Source organism: Larus michahellis, chromosome 8 (genome assembly GCF_964199755.1).
Source record: "Larus michahellis chromosome 8, bLarMic1.1, whole genome shotgun sequence".
NCBI classification, from domain to species: domain Eukaryota; kingdom Metazoa; phylum Chordata; class Aves; order Charadriiformes; family Laridae; genus Larus; species Larus michahellis.
This window is the reverse complement of record NC_133903.1, coordinates 8,252,159-8,276,028: the sequence shown is the minus strand read 5'-3', so window position 1 is coordinate 8,276,028 and position 23,870 is coordinate 8,252,159. Positions and strand designations below refer to the sequence as shown.

At 44.0% G+C, this 23,870-nt stretch overlaps 1 protein-coding gene across 1 annotated transcript; it reads right to left on the bottom strand.

Annotated features, from left to right (window-relative positions):
• Positions 1-1,899: 1,899 nt before the first annotated feature.
• COG7 (component of oligomeric golgi complex 7) lies at positions 1,900-23,798 on the bottom strand. Its single transcript, XM_074597460.1, has 17 exons — positions 23,436-23,798; positions 22,267-22,415; positions 21,673-21,789; positions 21,321-21,489; positions 19,378-19,460; positions 18,476-18,598; positions 16,761-16,959; positions 14,542-14,669; positions 13,807-13,961; positions 12,515-12,631; positions 11,916-11,981; positions 10,974-11,160; positions 9,840-9,980; positions 9,302-9,385; positions 7,219-7,333; positions 4,802-4,945; positions 1,900-4,341 (listed from the first exon to the last, which is right to left on the bottom strand). Exons 1-17 carry the CDS (start codon positions 23,599-23,601, stop codon positions 4,175-4,177), a joined length of 2,310 nt encoding a protein of 769 aa, XP_074453561.1. The 5' UTR covers positions 23,602-23,798; the 3' UTR covers positions 1,900-4,174.
• Positions 23,799-23,870: the final 72 nt, after the last annotated feature.

The following is a 23,870-nucleotide window of genomic DNA, read 5'->3' as shown; positions in this document are numbered from 1 at the left end:
CCTGGGCTGAGCGACGCAGAGAGCTCACCCGGCCCCCGGCTTTCCCAGGAGCCCATCACAACCCACCTGGACTTGCCTTAGTGAAGTACTTTTGTAAAACTTCAAGAGGAAACATGATTGTGTGGTTAAATCATGGGACCGGGGAACACGAGGTTCTGGGCACGGCGCCCAGCGTGGCGTGAGCATGGGGCAGCGAGGGGGGTCCACGCTCCTTCTCCGCTTGAAGGTCCCCAAGCGCACGGTGCTCCGGGGCAGAGCTGCTGGGGCAGGGTGTGATGAGGGTCTCTCCATCTCCCCTCGGCGGCGGTGGAAGCGGTGGGTCTAGTTGCTGAAGACCACCACGAGCAGGACCAAGGAACCGGGGGATGATCTGCCGGATGAGATGCCGTGCCACGTGAGGGCACTTCTGTGTTCAAAACTCACTGAAAAAGTCAAACCCTGAAGTACTGGTGTATAGCTGTTCTAACACTGCTGCAGTAGCTACAAGATAATAATGCGTAGAGCATCTGCAGCCTTAATTTTATGAGTTGATTCATGAATTTTTAAAATTTTATGGCAACTTAAACTAAAGGTTTGGTTTTCTGTTACTTCTGATATCTGAATTTTTTACAGACATTTTCCAATTTCACTTGGTCATCATAAGAACAAGAAGCTTAACCCCATTTTTAAAATTAAATTCAGATTCTTAAATAACAAAATAGCTTTGGAAATCACCTTCTCAGCCCATTTGGGTTTTCTGCTGTTGAGAAAGCAGGGGCGAGGATGAGCGGAGCTTGGTGTGTACCCGTGGTGCGCTCCTTCACGTCCTCCTGGGTTTCAGCTCAGCGTCTGGAGTCCCACCACCTCTCGCTCAGCACGCGCAGGACACCACGCAGATTAGAAGCAGATTTTTAAACCGTGCAGAGGTTTCACTGTCGCTTCAGCAACCCACCGGTCTGAGGCTTTTGATTCTGACGGCGCTCGCAAAACAATGCACAGGGAAAAACCTGCAGCCGGGGCACGTGCAGAACAGCCCCTCCTCTGGTTCTCCCTCCTGGCAGCCCACGGTTCACGGACCTCCCGAGCTAGAGGCTGCGGTTGTTTTAGTTGCCACCGCTTGAAAAATCAGGAGGTAGGGGGGTTATTTAGAAGCTGACACTGCCATTTAGCAGAGCAGTTTCATTTGCAGAACTTCCTACTCATTCCACCAAAAAGCTTTACAGGCTATTTAGCATCGGGGACGATGCCTCCAGAAGTTTTGCCTCAGAAACAACAAACAACCAGCTTTTACACATTAAGCAAACAGTAGACTTGCTACTCTCCACTAGGAGAAGAAGGATATGACGCTTTCATCCTTCAGCGCCAGATTCCTTACGAACTGGCACAGTTAAGCGAGGATGCAGCGCACAGACCTCCTCCCTCACCACCAGCCTTCCTGGGCTGGTGAGCAGCCATGCTCGCCTCCGATCTTGATTGGGATGAGGAGTAGAAAAATAGGGGTAATTTACAGTCACCCGCAGCTACAGAATACCTGAATTGGAAGATATAAGGAATAAAACCCCTGATTCAGGGAGCACCTGCTTATCAAGTCCACAAGCTGCCCCCAGCCCCTTATCAGTCAGATGGTTCTCGTTTGCAAGAGCAAATAACCAACAGCCCACGAACACGCTGCTCTGTGAGGAAACCATCTAACCCTGGGTACAGCATGAGCTCAGCAAGCACATAAAACCACCCAGAGCAGCAACAGGGCAGACGAAAGGCAGTTAGGACACTTGTAAAGACAGAGGAATCCAGCTCTTACAAGTTGTCCTAGACTTTTCCTGCCTGACGCCTCACTTCCCTTCTCCCTAAAGGGATGCTTCCCTCCCTGAGCACCACAAACCCTCAGTACAGGCTCCTTTACCAAAAAGGAGAGTTCTTGAAAAGTGACAGCACTTTATTCCACATTGCAGCAGTCAGAAACAAGCACCTGACACCCTCCCAATTCAGTGCTCAATGTATGCACGCAAGCTAATACTTATCTTGACAAAGGCCTCCAAACGATTTCACAACAGTGAAAAAACACCTCTCCCTGCAAAAGACACAATGGAACAATTGCTTAAAACACTAGAAAAGCTGAGAACAAAAACCTGGGCATCTATTCTCACACTCTCACCAACAGATAACACTGTCAACATCACTACCAATAAGTCCGGTTGTGCGGGAACCCGAATAGCTGTTCAAACACAAAGACACTGCAGCGACATCAGATGCTTTTCTGTGTGGAACACCCTGGGCCTGTTCCTTGTGCTGATGAAATCGTGAGGAGCTCGCTGCGATGAGACAGGCTGCAGAGAGAGGGGGAAGGCAGAGCTGTTTTCCCAGGCCAGCCCTCTCCGAGGCACTTTGGAACGCAGCACCTCGGCTGCCGACACGCTGGGGTGGGCTCCGGCGTCTGCTGCCACAGAGCTGTAACGGACAGAAAAGGCAGCAGCAGGTCTCAGGTGTCTGCACCTTCCAGCTTCTCACACCTCCAGCTCCAGTTGGGTGCCTGCCCGGGGCCATTCGCCCTCTGAAATGCAATAGCAGTAGGCAAAGAACAGCATCAAAAGTCCTCACCTTCTAGTAACGAGGCAGGAGAAGGATGGGAGAGGCACGAACAGCGAGATTCACCTATCTCAGAGAACAGCATGTTCTTTGGCAGGACACGGACAGTTTACTATTCCAGTTACTGCTGGTTTATAGAGGGCGTCTGACAAACTAATAAAAGCAGAAAGTGTCTCAGGTACTTGACTTCGGCTCTTTACTGGCTTGGCTCTCTCCCCCAAATGGACCGATTGCAGGTAAGTGTACATGCACAAGGGTTTTTGGGTTTTTGTTGCTGCAGCAGCAGTGCAGCCGCTGGGAGACTCAGCTGCGCACGGAGCAGGACCGAGCACAGAGCTCTCCAGGGGAAAGGCTTCACAAATCGCAGCCAAACGAGACACCTGAGAAGTCTCAACACCACAGTACCAAATTTCCCACTCATTTGGGGATTTTTTTAATAGACTTTTCATACCCTGACACAAAAGAGGAACCATCTAACTAAAAACCCTGCCAAGAAAAAAAAAATAAAATCCAGGCAACAAATTTTACTTCCCAGCTCTGAAATTTTTTTAGGTGCCAAAATCCACAAAACCCAAGAACTGATTATAAAGCACCTCTGCTCTCCTCGCCTCCCCAAACTGGGATGAGAACTGACAGCTGTCCGAAAGATAGAGGCTGCCTGGGAAAAAAAACCAGCCAAAAAGCAAAGACAGCAGAAAAATTTGTGGATTGGGCTAAACACTGATTAGAGCAGCCGGAACCAAATTAAGGAAAGAGGAGGCAAAGACACGGACACTGGGAAAAGAATCGTTCTCCCATGGCATCTGGTGGTAAGAGGATAAGATAAGGGGAAGAAAGATGTTGTTTCCCCTCCAAACCAGAAGAGTTTTGGCATTCCAGTTTTGGGCCCTCTTTGAATTTTGTCCAATTTTTTCCTAACAAAAAAAGCTGTGGGAGCGCTGGAAGCATACTTAGTCTGGACGAGTTGTTTTACAAAGATCTATATACCAAGCTTTAATAAATTTTACACAAAAACAACACTTCCATTAAATTTCTTATAAACTTCATAGCTTTCAGTAGAATACATTAATCGCACAAGGAACAACCTACAAAACTGGTTTTATTCTCCGGGTTGAGCTTGCTCATGCCTCATCTGCTCACTGACGAGACTGTCTTCTTGACTTTGTGAATAATGACAGACTTGAGCAATAACGATTGCCTCCAGGTAGAAAAGCTTCCAATCAGTCGATCTTTGTTGCACCTACCCCATAATTTTAGATTCAGAATTGATTAAATTTTCTGAAAAAGACAGTCATCTCACCGCCACGAAGCATGAACTCTCCAGCAACCGGCAGAACATTTCTAGTCAGAAGCCAGCGCTGCTCAGTCTACTCAAGGTCATCCAGATAGTTTTTGGTAAATTTGGCTGTAGGACATCTTTCCTCATTTCTAAAGGTGGAAAAATGGAACGAGCTTTTCCTAGACAAAGACATTTATTAAAAGTTATTCAGAAATAAATTCCCCTCATTCCCAGAGACATTTTCACTGTCCTTGCAAAGTTTATAGGGAAGTAAAAACAACCCAAGAAAGTTCAGCTCTTGAACAGTGTCCAGCAGCAGGGACATTACAGCTAACACTCCAGGCCTCTCATCGCTGCGATGCTGCTGGCCATTCTGCGGGGCACACTTTTTGCGGCTTGCCGGTAGTCCTCTGGTTTTGCCTTCAACAGAGTTACAATATTCTGCAGTGTTCTTGATGGCTGAAGGCCAAGGGCATCCATCACGTTTATTAGATAATCTGTAAGATTAAGGATAAACATGGATTTGAACAAGCAACAGACACCGCACAAGCGAAAGTTACTCTTCGCTCTTCATGACAGCTCGAATCCTGTCACTGCTAGCTTAAAAACACAGAAAACAGCAGTGCCACACTTCAAAAGAATATATACAGATCCTTCTTGCTAAGGCTGGCTTGTAAGGGAATTTTCTCAGTTCAGAAGGACTTTGACTTCCACAGTCAGAAGCACAAAGCAGTGAAGAAGTACCTACCAGAACGTCACCCTTCCCTTGGCGAGGGATGCGACAGAACAAAGACAAAGCAAAAGCGCAGCTGTGAACCACTCCACCATGCCGGTATCAGATCAACACGCTCACAATTACAGAAACCCAGGCTGTAGTTTCTTCAAATCTAATGTAATGACAGAGGAGCCCGTGTGTTACGGCAACAGTTCTCAGGACAACGTGTGCACTGAGCTTACCAATGTCTGTGGCAAGCTGCTTTGTCGAATGTACGGTGAGCTCTGGTATTTGCAGGATGACTTCGCAGTACGTTTGCATTGTAGCTCTGGCGATGGAGCCCAGCCAATAGTCAGCCATGTTGTCCAGCTCAGGTAATTCATCTCCTGGACAGAAAATTCTCGTTAGCTGTCAGCAATCTCATTCACCTGCACTTGCTGGTTGTGTAACAAAACATAATTCGTAAATGGTTAACTGTTTCTTCAAAGAGACATTAAGGTGTTCGTTAGGATTCAGAGTTTATCAGATGGTTTTGTAGTAATCAAAGCAGTTACATATCCTCCCTGCTACCATACAACATTGAAAGTTAGCTCAAGACCCAAAACGCTTTGCTTTACTTTATCATTTCTCCAGGTTAAGTCGTTTTCAAAGGGCTGACAGGTGATCAGGCTGGGATCAGGGGCACTGCCTGGCACGTTCTACAGGATCATCTTCCAGGAGTAGTTTACAAACTACTGCAATGACAAGGATTCACAGGTGGTTTTTCAAGCCCTAAAGGCATTCTGTGTTCCTAAGTGTTTTGAAAATTAACAAGCTATTAAACATGTAAATGCTTTAAGATGACAAAATAAGGCTATTCTCAGAAGAGCGTATTCTCAGAAGGCTACAGGAAGACTACAAATACCAAGCTTTACGCTTCCTTGATTATCAGTGGAAATAAACACCACGAAGAGATTAACCACCGCAAACCATGGCACGCTGCCAGCCTGCTGGGAAGCTTTATGTAGCTACTGTTGTTAACTGCAGCAGGACTAATGACTCAACAGGTAAGGGCAGCCATCTGAAGAACGAATGTGAGCCAAAATTCAGCTTGCTGCAAGAAATTAAGAAACGACATGCAGAAAGAACTCGGTGCATTCTGGGGACAAAGTGGCCATGGCTGTCTCAGCAGCCACTGTCAGCAGCCACTGCACTTCCTTCAGCATGGGGGGTTTAACCATTGTGGCTGGTATCTAATCACTAGACTCCAGTGGCACTGGTAGTGGCGGTGGAGCTCTAATGATTTTTTCAGCCGGAGTTAATATATGATGAAAAAAGAATTTAAATCAAGCAGCCAGCATTCCAGAATTGTGTCCTTACTTAGCAAGAATCCGACTACGGAGACTAGAAACATGGTCGAACCCTTAAGAAATTCCCAAAGATGCAAAACCTGTCCAAAACACGACAGACAGCAGACTAGTTTCTGGCCACAGGCTCCTAACCTTTATCACAGATGGGCACAGGCTAGCACGTCACAAAAGGTGTAACAGTATCTTTTCCTGGATTTACAGAAAAAAGAGAGAGAGGAAAAAGCTGTTTATAAGAAAACAGCATTACCATCCTGCTTGAGAACGAATGTCTATTCCTGAAAAAAGGAGCTCAGGGGCTCCCCTTTTTCTAGCAACAAATTATGGGACAAGGTCATGGACGACTGCATATTTTATACTACAAGTGATTAGTGTAAAATTAAGCTTATTAGACATTTTCTACAGATTTCACTACGGCCTGAAGCTTCACACTAGGTTAGCTCATGGCTGCAGCTGTTGCAAGAATTCCAGCTTAGATAGTCTGGGGATAAGAATACGCTGTATGATCAGTGACGCAGGGTTGTTTTCTTCAGTAGATGGGAACATTACACCAGAGGGTCAGCCAACCTAACAACTCACCACTTCTAAACATGGTCACAAGCTTCCTCTTTGCCTATTCCTTGCTGTCCACTCACGCCAACTCTGTTGCATAGTAGACCTCTTAGGAAGTTGATTTATATCACTTTATTGATATACTTGTTAAAGAAACTAGGCCAGAAAAAGTGAATACTTTTCCATGGCGTTAATGAATGGAAATGGCCCTACTATGAAACCAGCACAAAGGAGAGGGCAGGAGTGCAAAGCTGGAGCAAGACTCCCCCTTCAGCAAGCTGTTAGACAGTCCAAGCCGCTCCGTGAACCATATGCAGTCCAATGGACGGGCCGATAAGGAGCAGAAGCTGGAAAAGCTAACTTCAGAAGTCTTTCAGGCTAGATGGTTCAACAGTTCCCTTCAGAGTTTGGGAACTGACCCCAGGTGCCTCCCGTTCACTCCCCGCACTTAGGATATTAAATGCTACTCCAACTCTGAAACAGTAATACTTCAGAGCCTGCACCCCAAACCACAATTTTAATGAACACTAAAGTTAAATAGACCAAGCTAAAGTTTCTGGTTTGAATGAAACTGAAAAGGTTTTACTTGTTATTTAGAATCTCCTCCTGGGTATTACCAGAAGACTCCTGGAAGAAACAGCTTGACTAGACAATAGCAAATGGATCTCAAACAGGTTTGTTACCACAACACGTCACACCCATGTAATATCATAATGTGAAGGTTTTCCCCCAGACATTGCAAGTCTTTGGTTTCACCCTACCTTGTTCTGGGGGGTAAGGCAGTTTTCCAGCATGTAATGCCAGTTCCAAAGCAGAATCCTCTTGAGTGACAAATGGCTCAAGATGAAGAGGAAGAGACATAATGTATTGCCCAATCTAGAATAAAAGCACAAAGAGCTGAGTCACTGAACAAATGTGAAGCAAGGACTTTGCTAGAGAAAAAAAGTCAACTGCAGTAATCCACGCCTGACAGCAGAAAGCTGAGCTTGACAGCAACTCACTAACCTACATTTATTAGAAACAAGTTGTTTCTTGCTCATCGTCGTACTTTGTACAAGAAATAATTTGTCATGAGGTCAGAGAATCAACCATTGAAACAATCATGTTAAGAAAAACCTGTACAGAGAACTCTTACTCCAAGCAAATCTTAACCTCTGGAACGTTCCCAGCAATTTGTTTTCTAGAGCAGAATCTAAGAGACTGAACCAAACAAGACCACAGAAGAGGAAACATGGATTCAAGTGACAATATAATCATGAATTACAGAAATGTATTACTCCCCAACAGGGAGTGTGCTCACGAATTCACACACATGAGCCACATAACTTCAGGCATACAACAAATACTGCACTGTTTATAAAGTGATTACCTGCTGCTACAGAGAATCTTCCTAGGTGCAGGTACAGCTCAGAGTACTGTGCCTCCCCATTACGGAGCATGATCATTAATAGCTTTTTTCCTGAGCTCACATCACCTGCCTTTTCTTCTACACAGCACATAGGCCACATCAATTTGCTTCCAAATTCCACTCTAGTTTTTTAGTTTTCAATTTTACTGCACAATGTACTATTGCTATTTCAAGACTACCCAAGACAAAGCTGTGGCTCAGTCTTGGCCCACCTATCTCTCAGCAGCATGATAAACGGTAGATCTGAAAAGATGTCAGAAAACAAATGCTTTGTATCTGAAATTTTCTGAAGTTCCTCTTTGCCTTGGACAGGCAGAAATGTCCTTTGGTTCCTTACAGAATCAAGTAACAACCATACACATCTCAGTTTTAACTTTCAATTTAAGTGGCAGGGGAGTATATTTAGCCTCTTACCAACCGTGCATGTCTCTCTTGGTGAACTGTGTTAATTAGAAAGCTACTTAGAAATTCAGTAGGAGCCTTTCCTTGAAATTTTACCTGATATACTGCCCATGAGCTTTCTAAACTTCCTAAAACTCTCTCAGATAGCTAAATGCAAACTACCCATGACAAAATTATCCCACAAATTGACCGCCTACCTAGTTCTATAAATTTCTTTTTAAAGCTTTAAAAGCAGAGTATAACAGTCTGTAGGCCACAAACCAGAGGAAACCAAAATATTAAAAGCTTTTGGTTGCAGCCTGTCCTTGAAAAATCCGTTCCCTGTGTGATGCCCAGAATGATGGTAACATAAAAAAATTGCTTATCAAATTATACTTTGTATTGAGATAATAACAGCAGCTATGTGAACTGCAAATTTAGCAGCGACTTGAAACACCAACGAGGAGAATGGGAGAGCAACCCGAATGCTGTTCAGCAGCACTGAATTGCGGAGTGCCTAGTCAGAAGGAATGAGCAGCTCACTCTCCTTTTCCACTCAGACACCCCACTGCCAGAAAGGTTTCATTGTTATTCCACCAGAAAGAGAAACCAGGGAGTCGCATGGGGATTAGAAGGGCAAGAGCTCAAGACTTCTTTAACTTCACAGAATCATTAAAACACTCCAATACACATTGCAGGAAATTCTAGGCTACATGCACTGCATTATGAAGATATGCTCAGTATTCACCCCTACAAACAAAAGCTGGCATTTCCCATCCCGTTATGAGAGTTCCCTCTGTAAACAGTGCACTTCAATAGGGAAGAAACTCTCCTTGTGCTCCCAATGTTCCTTGGCTACTCCAGAACTTGACAGGGATTTCACAAAAGCTACAAAAAATGACACAACCCAACTGATGAGGGCTGGACCACTGAGAGCACATATCACCATCATATAACAATTTTAACAAATACTACGATTTTACAAAAAATTAGGGAAACACAGAAGAGATTCCCCCAGCACTGGGCTTCCAGTAATGACCATCACATGCTCTTACATTGCTGATATATTCCAGAGGAGTCAGGCTGAAGTTTGGCAGGTCATCTGTCAGGGTCTCACCAATGCCACCAGAGCTCCAGCCCTGTAAGGCAAAAAGTGCAGAATGAATCTAGGACTTTCTGGAGCATGAAGTCTATCCGTATTCTAGGAAGGGGTCACCCAGCGACACGAACTGTGACTAGTCAAGGACTTCTGGAAAGCAGAACACAGATGGTGAGAAAACTGCTACCCTCGTCCTCCCTCAGGCCCAAAACACACCCTTTCCACACAGCTCCCTGTGGGAAACACATGCTGCCACAGGTTAGAAAAGCAACGTCTCAAATAAACATCAGAGCTTACAAACATGGCTGCCTGTTGTGAGTTCTGTGGATGAAAGAAGGTAAATGTTTTCACTGAGTATAGCTCATGGAAGAAATATGATACCAGAGGGAAACATTCTGAAAAGGAGAAAGGTTAAGCAACCTTGTACTCCACCCTAAGGGATCCCAGGGGTAAACCTTGCCAGTTCAGATCAGGTTGATGTACCCATTACTCACCTCCATCTTTGGAACGAGTAAGAGTTGTTGTTTGATGCGAAGAAAAACAGAATCAAAAGCCAAGTGGTGTGCCAGCTGGTTGAGGCGGCTTAGGGCAGATCGAGATGAAGACAACAGGTTGTGGTTACTGGTGCCTTTTTCCTAACAGACACAGAAAGGCGTTCACATACAGAAGTCATTAAACAGACCACAGAGAAGCTATATTAACATTCTTAAAGAGGTCTTTATTAGGGCCATCCTAATACAAAAGAGCTATCCTCTGCAATGGCACAGCTTGTTTCCCTTGGGATGACCTATTCTAACTAGTTATTCAAGATGGAAACTGAGCACTGCAAAAAATCAGCATCGCATTCCCGCCATGCCAGGCACCAGTGCAGGCTAGATACTGAGAAACTTTCAGAGAAAATGGCAAAACTGCCTTTTATTCAAAGGGCACAACTAACCGATTCCCTGCATGGAATCAAGCAGAAGTTTTACATGACGGGTACCTATGGAACTTGACTATTCAGCAAAGGTATAAAGTCAAACATTTAACAGCGAAAGCAGGGCTGTACGAGTTGCATGTAAATTAAGTGCAAAAGAAATCAAAACATTCTGAGGAAATGAGACAGAACTCATAACCTTGACTTCACTACTACATGTGACCGATGATGGCAAACATAACTTAGATCCACAAGAAGATAACTGGAGTCATTCTACCCTGTTCACAGATGCATGCATGAATGATCTTGCAGAATCATATTTCAGAATGGATATGGCAGCAGAGCACAAGTGCCAAAAAAAGTCTTCATAAGCCAGTATGTGGGCTCCAGAATTTGAGATGGCTCCAACACAATCTTCCCAAAGCTTTCTGCAATAAAATCTCCCTCACTTGAACTGATAAGGGCATGTTCACAAAACATAGCCAGGATCTGGGGAGAGGTGGAATGAGCCCAGACTTCCTGGGTTTGGACATTTCATCTCTCAGCAGATCAGTCAGTGTTTCTGTGGAAGACTTGGAACAGAGCCCATCAAAAGGCTGCAGCTCAGGATGAAACGTAATCAGGCTGTAGGGGGAATCCAGGTCTCATCTATCAAATGTGGGCTCAACAGCACCCTGTGATAGAGGCAGGCTCTCCCAGGCACCAAAGCTACCTTGAGAGTGTAAAGCGTTTCCATAAGGCTGGCATACTCGGATGCATTCTCCTTCAAAAGATAATTGTATTCCTGCCAGGGATTCTTTATAGAGCTCTTCTTGTCTGCAGAACTGGTATCCTGAAAGCCAGAAAAACTACAAGGGCTGTAGGAGTCTGAGAGATACTTCCCAGCAGTTGATAAAATCCTGAAAATAAGTACACAAAAGTCACGAGCAAAATCCTCCGAAATCAGCACTGTTGTTCTCATGTTGGTCCAAGGACCAACACTATGTTACTTCAAGGGAGAGAGCATTCATTGTTAGCAGACACTAATTACAGCCTACTCTGACGTCTACTGTGCAACTCAAAAACTGCAAAAATAGCAAGATGAAAAAGAGAGGATTGTGCTCTCAGAACATCTAGCAAATACGGAACAAACCCAAGCCTCCTGTGCACTGCAGGCCTCTGTGTCCTACACAAAGCACAGGCACTCGTCAGACTAAAGCATTTCATCGTACAATAGGCTGAACAGTGCACCGCCTACAAGCAACAAAAGACCTACGTGCTGCCTATGCTTGACGCTCCTCAAGTTACAAGGCATCGATTAGTTAAGGCACACCTAGATTCATTTCAGCAAATGATTCATGCCCCGTGTCACAAGGGGGGTGAGAATCTTGCCAATTTGAGCTGGTGGGAAATTCCCCAAACTGGCAGTCCATTTGATGCCCAGCCAGGTATCCAAGAAAAAAGATTCTTGTGACTGTCTCAGGGCGCACGACTGAGCGGAACAGCCTGTGACCCACTTCTGACATTTCAAAAGACACGGAGGGGCAGTGGGGGGGAAATCACAGTGTCTCTGCTTTCCCTCCATCATCTACGCAACAAAAGCACCTTGGGGTTTGTTTTCTTTCAACTTTGTACCTATGTTGACAGCTCATGAATTAAGTTCAGCAACGCTTACCTGTTGGCCAGTTGCTGCTCAAAGTCTCCACACTGACGAAGGAGTTCACCACAGGTAGTAATTATCCTGGGAAAGAACAAGACAAAAACACATGTTGTGAGATTTGAGGCAGATAATGCCAGACACCCCTCCCCCCAGACAATCCATCTCAGACACGTGTCAAGTAATTATAAAGTGCAATACCCAAAACACAGCCCACAGGGGGCACATCTGTTAAGGGTTAATTTGGCTATTAACTCTGCATCCATTTGATAACGTACTGATTTTTTTTGCCCAACAGCCTCATCCACATGCTACTTCTTGTCATCAGGGCTAAGGCCAGCTCAGTGTCATTGGGAAAAATTCTAATAGCTGCGGATATTTCAAGTGATACGACATGCAGACTTGCTCCAGACAGGGTGGGGAGTCTCATAGCACTTACTGTGCCAGCAGCAACCTGAAACCCAGTCACTAACATTAATGGTCCCAGTAGCACTGCAGCTAAGTGGGCACAGCCCTGCATTCTGCACTAAGAATTTCTGTAAACTGACCCTAAGTAATTCCCTTCCAACTCTGATACAAAAATCAGTTCTGAGCCAGGAAAAAAAAATCCCCTTTACCGGACAGAGTTTTGGAATGCAGTCCAGTCCTCCTGGAAAAGAGAATCTGATAGCACATCATCCAGTTTACATTTCTTTCGTATAGACTGCAATGTATTTGTAAAGTCAGATGTATACCTGTAATGAGAAATGGAGAAGAGATAAGCACTAGCATAAGAGAATAGGTTGGAGAGCAGCAAAAACGCATGTCCTGTGATTTGCTCATTCAATCCTCTACAAGGGCCGAAAAAGAACCAGGAAATATTAAAAGGAGTTCAGAAGAGACACTTGTTCCAGTCCAAACACGCAGACATGAAGAACTGATCAGCCACAGCCCACTCAAGACTACACCAGAAGACAGGGAGAAACTCAAGAGTGACAGATACTGCGTGTCTACTTCAATATGCCGCATACTAGGAACTCTCCACTCCCATGAGAAGGTAGGAGTAAGATATTTTTGTTATCACTACACTAATCACATCTCCTAGGGAAGACCAGAAAAAGTTTATAAGGCTACTGCTACTACAACATCACTTGGCTCTTACTCCAGGAACACAGTGACAACAATCTCATGAATTTGTTTTCACAGCTACTCACCAGATGAGAACATGGATAAAAAGGAGAACATTTTGTTTTTCACACACCCTCTTTTTTTTTTTTTCTTTTTAATAATGCCCATAAGTTAGGGACATGCACACTGCTACGTAATTGCCTATAAAGAAAGTGAGAGCAGAGAAGTGTGCCTTCCTCTTCCCCATGGGGCAGCAAGGTAACAGTTTGATTTATACCTTGTGAGCAGCTCCTTCGATATCAGGAAAGAACTAGGGATCAGTACTGGAATACTAAGTGGGATGCAAGTGATACTTTAAGACAAGAACTTATTGTGAACCTCACTCACTAGGGTACCTCGTACCTACAGGTAGATTCTGAATGTGCGGTCACTTGTCCCAGTAAGTATTTATTTCCCCACGGAATTCTACTTTTCATCAGCCGAATTTGTCTTTGTCTTATTCTGTTTTGAGAAACATTTTCCACTCCAAAAGTATTTATTAAAAATGAAAATTCAGCCGAACCAGAATAGAAAACAACTAAGAAAAGTCTGCTATTTGGCCATAAAAAGCTTCCATTTTTCCCCTAAGAAATAGTCACTACCTGAATTAAGTGACAGGAGGGGATATCAGATGATTCATATTACAGTTAGAGATACTTTCTGCTCTCAGCCATTCTTCATAAACTACAAAGTCCTTGGCCACAAACTGAATACTTGCTATTCCCTTACGACAAATGCAGCAGTGTAACTAAAAGCACCTTACTTTGTGAACAGAGCTTTCAGGGCCTTAAGGAGCCCACACACTCCCAGTCCATCAGTGAGTTTAATGCAGTTGTCGATGGCTCCAGAAGCCAGAATGAAGAGTTTGTTGACTGAATGGTTCAGTTCCTGGACACAGTCAATTACTTCCCAATGCTCCTAAATAACAACAACAACAAAGTTGAGCCTGACTCTTCCTTTAGTGAATGTCCAGGCATTAAAGACACCTCGTGTAACACGTTCTCTCAGTATCCTCCAATCTCGTGACACACTTAAGGGAGAACAATGCTGGTTGCTTCCACCCTCCTGAACAGTGCCTGTTAATAGAAGTCCGGCTGACAAATCCCACATTTACAACGTCTTCCAGGAAAAACAGTTCTGCCACCCACAGAATCTTCCACAAAAAGGACTTTCCTCCCCCAAGTCTTGGTCTTAATAAATTCTATCAAACCTGAAGCAGGTTCTTGGTTGATAGGAATATTTTGGTAAAGTCTTTCTCCATCAGATCCACACAGCGGCAGTTACTGGGTGAAGGAGAAGTTACCTCCAACCTGACAGTGCTGCTGAAATTAACTTTATTTCTTAAACAAAATTTACTTAACAGTATCAAAGTATACTGCAAACAGGAAATATTACAGAAAACACTAGAGGAGGAAAGAATAACTATGGCAAAGACCCTTGTATCTCGCAGATACTTCAAGCCTCTCCCTGTGTAGTTGAACAAAGACTGCTACGTTACCAAGGGCACTGCACTGATCTGAATGAGGAGATTTTCTTCTTCCAGGTCTCCATACTCAAGTTGATAGGGCTTGTACGGACCATACACTGCTTCCACCAGTTCCATCACTTTTACCAGGTTCTGCTCCTCTACAAAGAATCAGATGTTTAGTCTACAAATAGATGAACATGTTACTAAAAACCCTGTTTCAAGCAACATGCAGTAGTCCCTCAATTAGAGCACACTGCCTACACAGGCTTGGAATGTTGCCCAACAGCTTTAAGTCTCAACTACACAGATATTTTTTTTTTCGTTTTTTTAAAAACAAGGTTATTATCTCTACCTGCTTTCTAAAACCAAGATGTTCTACCTCAACAAGTGCCTCAAGAAAATTATCACTCACTGCTCCAAAACAGCCTGGGTGACAAAAATCTATTAAACATCGCAACCTACGGCAGAAGGAAGGTATTGAAACCATTTGAGAAGGGAAACACGTTACTCCCACAACTTAAAACAGGGGCAATCCTCATTTATCAGAAAGCCTGGTTCATACTTAGAATAACTGACACTAACTCAATTCACTTAGCACTACTACTTCACGGTGTTTGTCAACCAGAGCTGAACATGAACCACGAACTCAGTATCTCAGTGCCACTGTGTTGAGCAGGGAGCTGCAAACCCAAACAAAAAACAGGTCTGAATGATTATTTTTCAAATTGGAACTGGACACTTAGCTGTTATTGTGAAGTTTTGCCAAACTCAAACTAGCAGCAAATCAGAATTACTTTGAATCCCGGATTTAAGAAAAAGCTTTTACACCCTAAGGATGGACAAACAATAGAGTCCAAAGCCTGTGCTATCTCCATGCTGGGACGTTTTCAAGATCAGACTGGACAATACTCTGAGCAACATGGTCTGAACTCATAGCAGACCTTGCCTGAAGTAGGAGGGTGGACTAGATCATCTCCTGAGGTCCCTTCCAACCTGAATTATACCTATGAGTCATAACTGAACCCTTCCCTCAAATACACATATGTAGGAACTGGTTTGACCCTGTTCTGCTGAGTCACCTGGCCTTCCCATTCTTGAGATATTTCTCTTCCCAAACGTCTTATCCCACAGCGAAAGAGATGGAAATAAAGAATTCTTTTTTCTTTTAAACACAGTCAGGTAACAGTTCAGCATCTGCCTTCCTATTCCATAATCTTCTAGAATCTGACATAATTTTTCAAATTCTTTTTAATCATTTCTATTACATAACATAAATTAAGCTAAAACGAGGATTGAATATGACTGACAATGGTATGCAATCACAAAGCCAACAAAAACAGACACAATGACAGTCACACTCCTTGAAATTGCCCAATAATCATAATTTACATGATCAAGTAAGAATCTGGGTTTAAATAGCTCAAGACAATGTTATGAGGAACCAGGCACAGGAAACACAGCATTAGGAATGTTCCATTAGCTTTAATTTAGGATTTTCCCATAGCTGGTCTTTGAAGGGGCCCTACCAGATTAATAAAGGACTATAAATAACCGACAGTTCAAGTCAGGCATAAACCTACGTAAACACAGCACTGCACTAGTTCATGGTTTGTGGGAATTATTCATCAAGTCATGACCAAAATGAGAGATGACAAACATCACAGGGTAAGGTTACATTTTGAATCAAACACCAAGGATGCTGCTAGGGAATAAACTATCAACGGTTCAGAAATAATATTTGGCCCTTCATTTTCACTTGATTAAAACACAAGTAGTAGTAACAGAAAAACCAAAAAATAAAAATTAAGAATCCAACAGATGCAGCTTTCAAGCAGGTTTTCTCTTGTTTAGTAAGGTGTGACTTAATTCCAGGAAACTCCTTGACTTTTATGCTTTAGTGTTCTTTCGCAATGGGTTTCACAGATAGGTTCCCTACAGACATTTCCTCATCCATTAGACAGAAGAAATACTAATGCTTGTAAAAGGAAAAGTGCTAAATACTGTTTACTCTAGACAGCAAGCATGCTCAGAACAGCTCTGCTTCAGTAAGCTCATTCAGTATTGTGTCAATATCTTAAGTGTAAGATATATACACATACACGGACACAAAGGTGCAGATGCCATGTAACTGGTCAATACTGTAGAAGAGCTAATCCCTCCTTCCATGTAAAACTAAACAAAATCCCATAATGGAACTTTACAAAGGAGTTGACAGAACAGAATGACAAAATTCAGTGCAAAAGCCTTACTCAGGTTTGGCAGCATTGCTACTTCCAGCCCTTTTGCGAAGTGGATGGTGGCATCGTAGAGCTCCAGCAGCTTATTCAGCTTGGTTTCTTGGCCTGTTCTCTCCATGGCAGTGCTGAGGCAGACAGGGATGGAAGGCACCAGTGCTCCCAGAGTTTGAATCAACAATACAGTCACAATTTCATGGGGGTTCTTGAAAACCTGCAGTAACAGAAAAGCTATTAGCAAAAGCACATTATCTCAGAGGAAGATGACAGGCAGCAGACAGCTTCCAGAGAAAGCCCCATAATGTACAAACCACATATCACCATCTCAGCAAGGACACTGACCAACTGTCCCACTCCAAACTGAGCAGGTCCTGTCCACCCAGAGGCTGATACCTTCAAGCCTCCTGAACACCCCAGCACATACGTGCTGCTGCCCTGCTGTCAGAAGCAGCCTTCACACAAGCAGCAATGCTTCCCAGGGGCAATCGTGGCCTCTCTAGTCACCCTTATGCCCTGGCCACAGAGACCTGGGCTCCTGAAACAGAGGGACAGAAGAGGCAGAAGAGATGGGTTTGCAAATGCTGCCAGCAGAGAGGCAGGCTGCCATAACCAGGGAGTAAAGAGTTGGGAGAGAAAGCAGCAGCAGTCCAACCTGGACTTTTTCACAGAAAACTGTGCTGGGGGTGTGCTTCTTTCTATTAAAGAATTAATATAAAATTACCTATTGGTGAGAGACAGTGATATACAGATCAAGAAGATGACCATTTTGTGCTGTCATCAGCTGGGAACTTGATCAGCTCCACTAGCATAAAACATGTTACAGCCTTTTATTGTGACATTTTTGTCAGCTATTCTTGCTCATTTGCTTTGAAAGCTGGGATCACCACGAGTCTCCTGCAGCAAGGTCGCCATGGATACTGAATAGCATGAAAAAGGTCCAATAATTCTTCAGAAAGCAGAACCAACACAGGAGATTGAGTGACATGAGCTTTGTCCCATGTGCCATTTCTCTCTCACAATCTCCAATTCAAATAATATCTGCTAAAATGTAAGCTGACATCTGACCTGTAAGTCACATCGAATCATTAGGCAGAAAAAATACATTTCAAGGAAACACTGAGCTCCTTTGCAGTACAGGCCTCACACTTGCACCAGGCTTCGTAACATGAAGATAAGAATCTCTTACCCTTCATGGATGAAAAAGTCTTACAGGCTCAACAATATGAGCTTATTTCTTCATTTCACTAAAGGACAATAACTTTTTTGGATCCTACATTATCCTTGGCAGGAAAAACAAGTACACAGACTCCAAGGGGCAACAGCAGAAGCACTCGGGTATCTTACACAGAGTGACATGAATCAGTCCAATATGACCTTGGGGGCTTCCTCCAGGCCAAGCGATAAAGCAATCCAGGCATTTCAAATGTCTTGCAACAGAACACATTTGCAACATCAACAAATTAGATTTAACTTAAGATACAGATGAAAGTGATAGAGCAGCTTTAATGTCAATAACACAGCAACCTTGCTATTGGTAGAACACCAGAAATCAAATTTTGTCTGCAAGAGTGGGACAAGAAACAAAGTAGGTTGCAAACCCTGTCCTGCATTGATAAGGCACAGAGTATAACTCAAAGAGTGAGCACCAATGAACTGTTCTGAGCTTTATGAGAGCGTGCTCAATCTCGTCCTCTCCCATACGGCGCACCAATACTAAACAGTCACTGCACCTGAGTAGCCCACTGAAGTTGTGAGTGCCAGGTCCCAAGGAGCGTGTCATACAGTTCAGTCAACTGGCGATTTAAGCTTAAGTCACTTTGGCAAAGATCCTGCCACACTGCCACCAGCTGCACCTGCAGGGGAAATAAGAACCATTCTAAGAGGAGAACTGACAGTCCACAGATCTAGCTTTTCTTATTTCAAACCAAGAACTTGCCATGTAAAGCGCTTTTGCTAAAACACAATGCCCACCCTTACTGCTCTCTCCAGAATTCAACATATCATTTTGGTATAGTGCAGCACCACAGAAGGAAAAGACTTTCAGCATAAAGCTAGAGGCGTCTTAGTTGATTCAAAGATTTAATTAACATTGGTATTTTACTCATAAAATGAGACTGTAACTGATACTCCCACATAATAGTTGAAATACTTGGCAAGCCCTAGCCTTGAACTTAATCCTCAAAAGTCACAGTCATGAGAGAAATTTGAGGATCAGGTTATGGCTACAGAACTGTCTGGAATTCCAACTTTTAATCTTACCTGAAAAGAGTTTACAGAAGTCAGCAGCTGGCAAGTCGCAGCAATAAAGTTATTGCTGACATAGTCACATCCAAGAAAAGCAAAGGAAAAATACAAAGCACAGAGAAATCACGCAGAACACACATATCCCATGTCTATTGCAGGAACGAACACAAAGCCCCGAATGGAGAAATACTCTTGAAATATGGAGGTAACTAAAGCTATTAGGAGCCGGAAAGAGAAGTCAGAGAATGAAACACTGAAAAGAACAGGTTCCATCCTCCTTCGAACAGGAAAGGTAAAATACATGATGTAGCAGCTCCCCCTACAGTCCATGCCAAGCAAGAATTCAAATTTTCATTCCCCCATATTAAAATATTATCAAAATACTTACCTTGTGACATTTATAATAATAAGCAAGAAGCTGGGGCATCCGATCAATTTCAGTGAAGACTTTAACAAACGTTTTTGCCTGATCTACACAAAACAAAGTAATAGGCAGTTAACAGTCTCAAAGCTGAGGGTGAGACTTTAGTCTAACTGAGCAAGAGAATCCTTCTTTTAAGGGAGCATGCACAAAGACTCACTTTCACCTCTTGTTTGCTTATCTTCTCAAATAGGAGCAGAACTGCCCAAAACCCACACTCAAACAAGAACAAGTAGCAGACATGAGGAATGAATCTGACTTCTTAACGAGCAAATCCATCTAGTATTAAAGACAGATAAAACCAGAGCATTTCCTAGAAGGAAAACATTATTTTCCAGAAACAAGTCACCGTCTACAAAACTGGAACATACCTCACAAAGTCCTAAGCTTTGCTTTCAGAACTCCTCAAACTGATACCTAAGGTAGCTGCCTCGAGACTGAGTTAGCTCATACGCAAAGCTTTGAAATCCAAGTTCCTCAAAAGTCTGTTTTGTACTGTAAGGGGGATGACTATAGTTCTATTCACAAAATACATCTGGGGTTAGAGAAATTAGTAATGAGACATTGTTTTTCAAACAGGACCCAGAAGGCAGGTAAACTAGAACACTAAGCATCTTTAAGTGCTCTACATCTGTGGAAGTCACAGAATACAGACTCTCTGGGGATATGTTTACAGACTTGTATTACATTTATAGCAGCTGGACTTCAGGAAAAAACATGACTTCACACTAAACAGAGCAACTCTCTTCAATGGGAAAAAAAGCCAATGTCTACACATGTCCAGAACAGATTTTGAAAGAAAATGCCAACAGTGCTTAAAGTTAATTATTCTGAACACTATGCCCAAGCAAAGGACCTCGTACCAGTAGAGCTGCTCCAGCAGCTTTCTCGCACCTATATGTCTTTTTTGGTGTAGAACTCACAGAGCATAGGAATATTCAATTTACTTTCATCCTAAACAGGGAAAATATTCCAAAACATCATTCTTTGTCTTGAATTTGTCTGTAAAGGGTAATGCACTGCAACAGCAGGAAAAAGGCATGGGATGTACTGCGAAGGTGATAAGCACAGTTCAGAAAAAAGGAGGCTGTGCAAAGAAGAAAAGCCAGAAGAGAAATGGGACAGAGGAGACAGACATCTATTCAAAGGATTAAGAACATTTTTAGAAGCACAGCACAGAGCTTCTTCCCTCCTCCGCTCCCTCCAGCTGTTTGCAGTTACACACTGGGGCACCTTGCCTTTAAGTAGACAAGAACTCCACAGAGCGTTGTGCAGCAAAAGCACCGCAGCCCCAGATTCTCACTGGGACCTCAAGGTGCACACAGATCAGAAGCAACAACCAGAACAAGTATCTTTCAGAAGCACTATGACAGTAGGAGAGGGAAGAAGGAGCACCCAGAACAGTCCAAAAAGACAAATCTTCTAAAAGAGAGTTTATAAAACAGCTTTTACAAGGTAGTAAGGAGTCAGAATGTTTCCAAACAAACTTCCTTCATGATTACAACACCATGGTATAAGAGAAATGCCCAGTACAAGAAAGAGGTCTTCTGCTTAATTGAGCAGTACTTCCCACTTGGAGAGCATCCATGGCCTAACTAAACTATGACAGCAGGGCAGCCCTGCCTCAGCACCTCCATTTCACCCATCTGCATGGCCTACAAAACCAACTCACATTTTCCTTAATTCCCATAGTGGCCACAGCTACACCAAACTGTACAAAACCCAAAGATGCACTGGACCACAGGCAGCTGGAGGGAACAGAACATTTCATGGCATCTGGCTCCACCAGAAAAAGCACACAACCCAGCGCCAGGAGCCTTCAGGACATAAACTCCCCACCCAAACAACATTTTACTTTCTAAAGACAATAAACTCTGCACTGATAGTAAATGACACCAAGAGTTACTGACCTACAGACTGGGAGTTAAAAGCAGCAACAATCTGAGGGCTGGCCATGGCTTCTAGTCGGTTCTTCAGAGCCTCAAGATGCACACACTTCTCGGAGTAATCCGGCGTATCCACAAGCATAGCCAGGCTGCTCTGCATGCTCGTGAGTTTGGCTGAAATCACAGACACATCCTGCAACCAGGGAAAGACAACCCCGTTACCGAATGTGGCCTTAGAAAGCATTAATAGTTGTTTCATAATGACATTTTACAAACAGGTACATGTTTTAAAGTCACTTCAAGAATCTACTTTTAAATGCAGTTTCCTTGGAAAGCTGAAGGCACAAAGACAAAAAAATAATAATGGGGTATCTACCTGTGTTTTAAGAGTCTCTTCAATGTCTGCACTTAACGTGCTCCATTTGTCTGCTTCCTGAAGAGATTCAGCAGCCAACTGCATTCTAGATTTCACTCGGTCAATCTCTACCAGGACCTGAAGGAAAAAAAATATAATGTTGCCCATTGAAACAAAAGATGAGTGCCACAGATATATTAGAATTTAAAAAAACGTGTGAAAAGATCATGCCATTACTAGGAGGAAGGAGTTGGCTGAAAGAGCTAGAGATGTTAAATCAACTTCCAAACTCAAATAAGAAGGGGTTAGTTTGAATTCTGGATTTATACTTTTAATATACACTTTATCTGAAAAACGCTATGCACCCCAACTAACGGAGCAGAAATCCGGGCAGAAATTAGTGCCCCCGATCAGGTAACAGCAACTCTGAAACATGACCAGCGGTTCCTCAGGAAATGCAGATTGCACTAGTCTGTGTCACGCCCACTTTTCTACTATTAACATTAAAAGCGGTTTTGTCTATCGTGAGTTCACAAGATTGTTTAATACAAACAAGCCTGGAAACTTTAGAATTTCACAAGCTCCAGATAAACACTAAGTAAGACAAGAACCTACCTGCATTGACTGAGCTGTGTCTTCTTCAAATTTCTTTATATCTTCTTTAACAAGGATCATTTGCTCCTTCAGGAATGTTGCCTCCTGTTTCAAGACTTCCACTTCACGGAGGACTCTGGGCATGTTCTGGAGAGCCTGATGGCTTGTTTCTGCAGAAACACCAAGCAGTAGAGTGAGGAGGGCCTGAGAACCCTTGCAGGAAAGAGGGAATATAATCTTCAATACTTGGAAAAAAACCAAACAACAAAGCAAAACACCAAACAACAAAACTTTAGGTGTATCTAACAGGCTGAGAGAGTTGGAGTTGTTCAGCCTTGAGAAGAGAAGGATCCAGGAAGACCTTATAACGGCCTTTCAGTACCTAAAGGGGGACTACAGGAGAGATGGCGGAGGTCTCTATCTGGGAGTGTAGCAATAGGACGACAGGTAACAGTTTTAAGCTGACAAAGGAGAGATTTAAATTAGCTATTAGGAAGAAATTCTTTACTCTGAGGGTGGTAAAACACTGGCACAGGTTGCCCAGAGAAGCTGTGGCTGCCCCACCACTAGAAGCGTTCAAGGCCAGGTTGGATGAGGCTTTGAGCAACCTGGACTGGTGGGAGGTGTCCCTGCCCAGGGCAGGGGGGTGGGAACCAAGTGATCTTTAAGGTCTCTTCCAACCTAAACCATTCTGTGATCCCCCACCCGTACCCTGCACCCAGCAGTGCCTAGAATATTTAAACTTTAAAGTTTAAATATGTACTTTATCACAGAATCATAGAACCTTTTAGGTTGGAAAAGGCCATTAAGATCATCAAGTCCAACTGTTAACCTAACACCAGCAAGTCCACCACTAAACCATGTCCCTCAGCGCCACATCTACATATCTTTTAAATACCTGCGGGGATAGTGACTCCACCGCTTCCCTGGGCAGCCCATTCTGATGCCTGACAACCCTTTCAGGAAAGAAATTTTTCCTAATAACCAACCTAAACCTGCCCTGGCAGGGGCAGCTGTTTCTCAGTGTTTAGAACAGATCTGTCACGACACAGAGATTACAGAAGCACAGCTGTCAGTACTAGAGCGAAAGGCTAAATGAAGTAACAAAACCCACATCGCATCCAGCCTGACACGTTTACAAGTCTACAAAGGGCCAGGGCGCCTGGCGATGGCCCCGCGTCCCACCTCACCTTCCACCGCGTTGTTGACCTCCTGGATGAAGAGCTGCAACTTCATCACTAGAGTAGCGGCGTGGGCATCCACCTTGCCGGGGGCTTCTTGCTGCACGGCCCGGAAAGCCGCGTTCACCCAGCTCTTCACCTCAAAATCATCCGATAGGAACCTGGAGAAATCCATCGCCGCCGGTGGGGACCCAGCGGCGGACGGGCCCCGCCACAGGCCGCGGCCTCACAGGGAACCAGGAAACGCGCCGAAAGGCCCTTACCGGCCACCGTACCCGCGGAATGGAGGGTGGCCCCCGTTGCGCGGGGCCGGGCCGGCTTCCCCGCCGTCGCCGGCCCGGCCCTGCCCCGCCCGGTGGGCGGGGCAGGACCGGGCCGGCGGCGGCGGGGAAGCCGGCCCGGCCCCGCGGAACGTAGGCCCCGTGGCCTGTTCCCCCACCCCCC